The sequence below is a fragment of the Morus notabilis genome, unplaced genomic scaffold (genome assembly GCF_000414095.1).
Source record: "Morus notabilis unplaced genomic scaffold, ASM41409v2 Scaffold1008, whole genome shotgun sequence".
NCBI lineage: Eukaryota > Viridiplantae > Streptophyta > Magnoliopsida > Rosales > Moraceae > Morus > Morus notabilis.
Window position 1 is genome coordinate 255,894 of NW_010367831.1, and position 7,052 is coordinate 262,945.

General features: G+C 36.9%; 2 protein-coding genes across 2 annotated transcripts; one reads left to right on the plus strand and one right to left on the minus strand.

Moving 5' to 3' along the window:
• Window positions 1-247: 247 nt before the first annotated feature.
• LOC21391795 (photosystem I assembly factor PSA3, chloroplastic) lies at window positions 248-2,440 on the plus strand. The gene is made up of 3 exons (XM_010113465.2): window positions 248-688; window positions 1,233-1,397; window positions 1,708-2,440. Exons 1-3 carry the CDS (start codon window positions 290-292, stop codon window positions 2,023-2,025), a joined length of 882 nt encoding a protein of 293 aa, XP_010111767.1. The 5' UTR covers window positions 248-289; the 3' UTR covers window positions 2,026-2,440.
• Window positions 2,441-2,742: 302 nt separating this feature from the next.
• LOC21391796 (formate dehydrogenase, mitochondrial) lies at window positions 2,743-6,703 on the minus strand. The gene is made up of 6 exons (XM_010113466.2): window positions 6,452-6,703; window positions 4,777-4,948; window positions 4,135-4,675; window positions 3,627-3,751; window positions 3,307-3,419; window positions 2,743-3,162 (listed from the first exon to the last, which is right to left on the minus strand). The coding sequence occupies exons 1-6, from the start codon at window positions 6,536-6,538 to the stop codon at window positions 3,049-3,051; spliced, it is 1,152 nt and encodes a 383-aa protein (XP_010111768.1). The 5' UTR covers window positions 6,539-6,703; the 3' UTR covers window positions 2,743-3,048.
• Window positions 6,704-7,052: the final 349 nt, after the last annotated feature.

Below are 7,052 nucleotides of genomic sequence, written 5' to 3' on the forward strand. Positions count from 1 at the left end.
CCCACTTTTAGAAAGCTATTCCTAAATTTCCTCTCTCTCTCTCTCTCTCTCTCCCTCTCTATCTTTCCTATTCAAAAGTGTTTGGGCTTGGGCTTTTCTAAATATTGGGCCAATCCAAACCTGCACATAACAAACAAAGGCCCTCCATCCATTCTTACGGTAGAGCCTGTAACAGGGGAGAATCCCCCAATCAGATAACGTATATAAGTGAGAGGCCAGGAAAGAAACTACACCAAACGAGATTAACTTCCACTTTTATTATTAGTTTTCTTCACTCACACTCACAGCCATGGTGGTTGTGACCTCCACAAGCTCCCAAATCTTCAACCCCACCAGTTCTTCTCTCAAGAGCACACTTCTTCTGAAACCCATTTCACCTTCTCTCCTTTTTCTCCGCCATATCTATGGCAACTGCTCTTGGAGACCCAAATTAGCAGAGAAGCAGTACTGCAATGGGGTCGTCTTGCCGGTCAGATCTTACATGGAGAATCCCAACTCCTTCTCCAGCTTCGCCAACAAAGTCATCGGTGCGCTTCCCGTTATCGGCCTCGTCGTCAGGATTATAAGCAACGAAGGCGGCGTCGGAACCGACATTATTGATTTTGCAGAGTTTCGGAGGAGAGTAGGGAATAAGTGTACTCCTTCGGATTCTAGAGCTTTCTACGAGTTCCAAGATCGACGGGGCCGGGTAATTAAATTCTTGGTTTGACAATTTAGACTTGAGAATATTGGAAAATTTTTAGATTTTGAAGTGGAATATTGATAGTTATATAGGAACTCAAATTTGACCTCACCAAAGTTGATCTCTCGTGAGTGAAAGTAAAAATAATTGCGGAAAAAAGTAATGAAGATGGAGAATTTAGAGTGTTTCATCCTCCATTGAGAGTTATGTCCGCTATCTATAATGCAAAAGGTACACAAGATGCCTTAATTTTCAGTTTTATAGTTGACGGAGTTCTCATGTCGAGATTGAACTACTTAAATTCTGTGTGTTCTTTATTTTTTGCAATTGTTATTACTGTTCATTTGTGAGATATCAATGTTGATGAGGTCACGCGTGAGTTTATTTTATTTGGCGATTTTCAACTGTTAACAATTTGTGCTAGAAGGAGGTCTCGAAACTCTGAACATCAATTTTTCAGGAAAGAACTTCAAGAACTCATGTGATTTCTAATTACATGGTGAATTATGGGTAAACTATGGTGTTTGACTAGAGTTTTCATTGTGGTTAGGCCGGGGATCCTTTGTATGTCCTGATATGCTGTTGGCTAGCAGCCGTTGGTGCTGGTCTTCTCAAATCCGAGGAGATTTTGGAAGGGGCTGCGAGGCTGCGGATTTCGAACGATATTGAATTTGAGGAGGAGACTTTCCTAGCCATGATGAATGAAGCCAGAGAGGTTGGTTTTCTTACTTATTGTCTCATATGTTTCTAGATCCATTTTTAGACCCTTCTCATTGAAAGATTGCTGATCTACTTGTTTTGGAAATATCGAAATGATCATTAGTAATCCATGCCACGCTTTGTAAATTGCAAATCCGTGTCAATAGTATCTGAAAGTGGCGATTCTTGTCCATCAAGAGCATTTATATACACGATGAAAAAATGCTATCATAAACGTCACAAAACAAATGTATTTGTATAATTTAGTCATGAGAATCTTTCCTACAATCACTTCTGATTGAGAATTACAATGTTCGATGTTGTAGAAACGGGCAAAGTTAAAAGCTGCCCCACCATCCATCCCTATGGAGGTTCGCATTGAGAAAGCGCTTGAGGCAATTTACGTTTGTTGCTTTGGCAAGGACCGCATAGAGGAAGAAGACGAGAATCTTCTAAACGTCATGCTTTCTGCAGTTTTCCCAACCGTCGAGAAACCTGAGATAGAGAGGATAGTTAAAGACAAGGCCGAGAAAATAGCTCAAGGCGGCGAAATAAACGTTCCAGAGCCAAAGGCAATATCAAAAGAAGCTGTTGAGCTGCAAATGAAGGATCTCCAATTCCTTAAACAACAAAGAGATACTTAAATGTCAAGTCTGTACTGAATTGTTGCCCTATTCAAGATAATGGAATTTCATGGAATTTTCTGCCTTCTCCTCGTGTTTGTCTTGGCTTCGCTAAAAGAACTGGGATTAGGCTTTAGAACTTGGATTGTTCATGTCAGTTTAGCGTTGCACAGTCTTAAACAAGAGGGCAGGTAGACTGAGATTGCAATTAAGTTGACGATACATGATTTTGCTCATAAAAGAGGAAACTCATTTTAACAGCAATGTTTCACTTTCCTCTGGACCGCTGTTATCGTTCTTTCAAGATGAGGGTTATAAAAATATTGTCGTTTTAACGATTAATGTAGCTTTTGTGGTTTTGTAGTTTTTCTAAAATGTCGTCCTTTGACCACATAGTTGTTCCCTAAGATGTTATCGTTTCATGCATTCTCGTTATGTTACCGTTTGTCAAATTGTTTCAAACATTGTCGTTTCGAAGAAGTTTTTTGTTTGTCAGAGATTTGTTTTTGTAGATGTCGTCATATTTTAGGTAGCTGTCGTTTTTCGGATAATGTCAATGACAATCACGTTGTCGTTTCTACTTTTTAGTATATTGTCGTTTGTCCAATAATACCGTTTCCGTGTTTCTACGGTTTTGACATGTTTGTTACTGTAGTAAGAGTTCATAAAAGCATATAATGTAGATATATATATATATATATATATATATATAGAGAGAGAGAGAGAGAGAGAGAGTCATTTTCCACAATTGTCATCAAATAGTATTTCTCACAATTGCAAGTGAGAGTGCATAATCTCTATGCAAAACAAAGACTCGAGCATTTTAAACACAGACCAACGATCTTATACAACGCCAAGATAAAAGACTTTGGTTTACAGACAATGAAGTAAACATGATCCTCATAAAGTTCACTCTTATTCCTGATAACAACCCTCTGGACCTTCAAGAAAGCACACGATGCTAAAGGACCTTTCTGGCTTTTATTAGTGTCTCACTCTCAGCAGAGAAGAGACTGAAACAAAGTAGATTCAAGCTGATGGAAATCATCGGTACTGGCTCGCAAGTTCACCCTCCTTGACAATGTAGTTCTGGGCAGGAAAATCTTGTCCCTTGAAGTACCTGTCAAGCATATCCTTCACTCCAGCAGCATATCGTAACTAGACCCAAAAAAAAAAACAAAATAAAATTATAAAAATAATACATATATATATAAATTATACAAATATATATATATATAAAGTTAATTGATTTAAAACTGTACGAGTTCAAAACAATTTGAAAAAATGGAATTGGGAAAGTACCTGTGCATCAATAGTGGTGCCAGAGATATGAGGAGTCATGGCTTGGTTTGGCATGTAACGCCACGGATGGTCCTTTGGAGCTGGTTGTGGGTACCAAACATCACCACTGTAACCTGGAGAGTTCGAAATACTCGATATGAAACCATTGACCCAAGCTCAGACGGCTCACAGAAGTTTTTTTTGCGCACCTAATGGTGAGCATATTCTAGTTCCAAAAATGCACTATACATAAACTAAGTGAGGGAAAATGATAACTTGAAAGCGAAAGCATTTCTCCGTCGTTTAAAATCCCTTAAATTCTTGGCAAGCTTTTGAGTTACCTGCAATGTGTCCACTGGAGCAAGCATCGACAACTGCTTGTGTGTCCATGATTGCGCCTCGAGCATTGTTGACGAACAGGACTCCCCTCTTACACTTTGCAATTCTCTCTTTGTCAAACAAGCCTCTGCATGCCAAAAAAATCAATAGCCGAGTAAGTCTGACTCACATCAAAGTTGAAACGTTAAGACATCTTGTAAGTACGACAGATTCCACTACATTAGAGCGGCATCTAGCATTGTCTATTCTAAATGAAACTTAAGATTTAGCTCAACTCAACAGAACACAAAACAAATAGAGATGACTTTACTAAGAAAAACTATCTAATAACGCAATTGCAATATCAGGGTTCTTACTGCTGTTGAAGTATAAAACCATCTGAAATATTACCTCAGCACCAGCCACATAGTAGTAAAATTACCACAATTTTCATAATTGTTCATTGATTGGACACACAAGACTATGATACTCAAGTGGATAGTAAAAACTACCACAAACATCGATGAATACCTTGTCTTGTCTGTGAGAGGTGTGTTGATGACAACTACATCACATTTGGGAAGCATGGCATCAAGATCCTCCTCAAACTTGGCTCCTGTTTCCTTCTCAAATTCAGGGTCAATCCTGATCCTGTCGTGATACAGCAGGTTACAGTTGAAGGGCTTCAGCCTCTGAAGCAAGAGCCTGCCAATACGTCCAGCGCCAACGGTTCCCACCGTCTTTCCTTCCAGATCATAAGCTCTGTAAGCAATGCCAGCCACATTCCAATCCCCACTAATAACCTGATGATAGCCAGGCAAGAAGTTCCGGACGAGAATGAGGATTCGCATGAGCTCATCTTCCGCTACCGATACCACATTGCTTCCTGTGACCTCAGCAACTGTTAGCCCGGCAGCAGCAGCAGCATTCAGATCAACATGATCAGAACCAATCCCAGCTGTAAGAACCAGCTTCAAATTCTTCGCCCTTTGGATCCTCTCGGCCGTCACATAGGCAGGATGGAAAGGGGTAGTTATGAGAACTTCCAGATCAGGAATGTGTTTCTCAAGTTCTGTTAAGTAAAAAACCAAACGTTAAGAGTTTTGTTCTTGATGATATGTTTCAACAAAAAAGATCCAAGCTTTTTCACGTCGGATATTATGTGATACAAACCAGACTCTGGTCCTTCTTTGTCATCAGTGACAATGTAGTGATGGCCTTGTGATTCCAGCCAGTCACGTATGTGCAAAGCTCCCTCCACGCAACCCACAAAGTTGGGGTTCAGCTTGGCATACTCATTGGCCTTGTAGAACACTCCCACTATCTTTTTGCTGCCACCAGAACCCTATTCAATGACAGAAAAATATGTTACCATAGAGAATTACTAGACATACTAAGAAAAAAGGAAGACTTATAACCTCAAACCCAGTTCATTTCACCCCATTTCTGAATAAATAAAAAATTAAAATAGTCTTCATAGCTGCAATTTAGTAACCATGGTAAAGAAAAATACAAGGGTACTTGGCACTGTTAGTCCCTAAACTTTGAGCACAGTAACATTTTGGTCTCTGAACTTTTAATTCTGGCATATAAGTTTCTGAACTTTTCATTTTTGACAGTTTGGTCCGGGCATCGAAATTGATGAACATTTTATGAAATTTAACATAGAAAATCATATCGTTATCGCAAGATAACTGAAAATTTTACATAAATAGTTATAGTGAGTATAGAGTATTATAGTTTTCAATAAATTTTAATAGTAACAAAGAAAAAAAATTTCATATAACCTAACTCTTTTTGTACATTTTAAGTTATCATGCAACAGCCATGTGATTATATTTTTACACGTGATTATCGAAAGTTTAGGGGCTAATATATCTAAATTAAAAGTTCACGGATCAAAATGTCATTATGCTCAAAATTCAAGGACTAATAGTGCTAATAATTTAAAATACAAAGTTACAAATAATTCATCATAAATCCAACATTTCTATCTACAATCACCAAACAAAAAAGTGAAGCGCTGTCAGGTTTCAATTTGGAAGTTCATCACAAAATGAAAATGTTCTAGAGATTATACATAGACAGATAACATGCTCACTTTTTTCACTTTTCTATTTCATGTAAATGCTTTTTGTAAAAGAAAGGAAAAAAAAGAGAAAATTACATAATTTACTTTTAATAGTGAAAGATTTAAACTTTTATTTCTTACTCTTAAATACTCTTTTATTAGTATAATTATTTAACTAAAAATTTATAAATCAATAATAAAAAAGTAATCCTGACTATGCACTCTCATCGACATTGACAAAATTACGTTTAAAAAACAAAAAGAAAAGAAAGAAGAGCATGTGACGAATTTGGGCTTGATGTCACAATGATAGAACAAATGGGCTAAGCCCAGAAAACAGTTCCTAATGCCAACTGCTAGACCCCACAATCATCTTGATAATATTAGTCACGTGGCAGTCGACACATTCCACGTGTGATGTTCATGCGTTAATGATCATCAACATCATTAACGTCAATTTCACTCAAACCGCATCCAGACCGCCCACTGTTGGAAAACATCGACGATCAGAATCACCCAACAAAACCAAAACCAGATATCTTTTTAGCGATTCCCCAATCTTTAATTAAGCCCTCAAAAGAAACCCCAAAAAAAAAAAAAAAACAATTAAGTACTGTAAAGATGATCAGAAGGAAAGGATAATTTTAAGCGGCGATTAAATTTAGAATAATTCTAGTACTGAAGAAGCCGATCAGGTATATATATATATATACACATATATGTACATATGTATGTAGATAGTTGAAAACCAGAAGAGGTTTGAAGAAATCGCCTTACATGGAGGTGTCTAGTGAGAGTGGATGATACTCCTCCAGATGAAGAAAGAGCCTGAAATACAGACACGGCCACGCGCTTCATCGCCATCTCTTTCTTTCCCTATAGAGACTCAATTAGTCAATTGCATGTGTTTGAAAAAAGAGAGAAAATTTTGAATTGGGTTAAAAACTTTGGTGCTGATTTATAGGCCCCTTCTTGTATACTTGTCATGTATTTATACGCGATTGGCCAATTACTAGTTGCCAACTATTCTCCACTCTGTACTCAGTCATCAGAAAAGGAAAAACAAATAAAAGTAAAATATCCATTATCTGCTTTGTCCAAAACAGATCCATTATCTGCTTTGTCCAAAACAGACTTTTTCTTTAAAAAAAAAAATCAGAAAAGAATTGAACCGTTTATTTCACGCTTAATGATTTTCATTTATTAAAAGAACTTTTATAAAATAATTATTGGTGGAAAATATTTAAATTTAAAATTATTATGAAAAAAAAATACTGTAATAAAATTATAATTATAAATTTAAATATATTTATTGTTAGTGCATTTTATATTGACTTATTTTTTGTAAATTAGTTGTAAGATTAGTTGGCATTTTAAT

What these genes read in the sequence shown, in the direction of transcription:
- LOC21391795 (XM_010113465.2), top strand. Translation starts at nt 290, where the DNA reads ATGGTGGTTGTGACCTCCACAAGCTCCCAAATCTTCAACCCCACCAGT. An exon ending in TCCAAGATCGACGGGGCCGG is followed by an intron (nt 689 to 1,232) that starts GTAATTAAATTC and finishes CATTGTGGTTAG; the next exon opens with GCCGGGGATCCTTTGTATGT. An exon ending in TGATGAATGAAGCCAGAGAG is followed by an intron (nt 1,398 to 1,707) that starts GTTGGTTTTCTT and finishes TCGATGTTGTAG; the next exon opens with AAACGGGCAAAGTTAAAAGC.
- LOC21391796 (XM_010113466.2), bottom strand. Translation starts at nt 6,538, where the DNA reads ATGGCGATGAAGCGCGTGGCCGTGTCTGTATTTCAGGCTCTTTCTTCA. An exon ending in CTCTCACTAGACACCTCCAT is followed by an intron (nt 4,949 to 6,451) that starts GTAAGGCGATTT and finishes GTCATTGAATAG; the next exon opens with GGTTCTGGTGGCAGCAAAAA. An exon ending in CTCCAGTGGACACATTGCAG is followed by an intron (nt 3,420 to 3,626) that starts GTAACTCAAAAG and finishes CGAACTCTCCAG; the next exon opens with GTTACAGTGGTGATGTTTGG.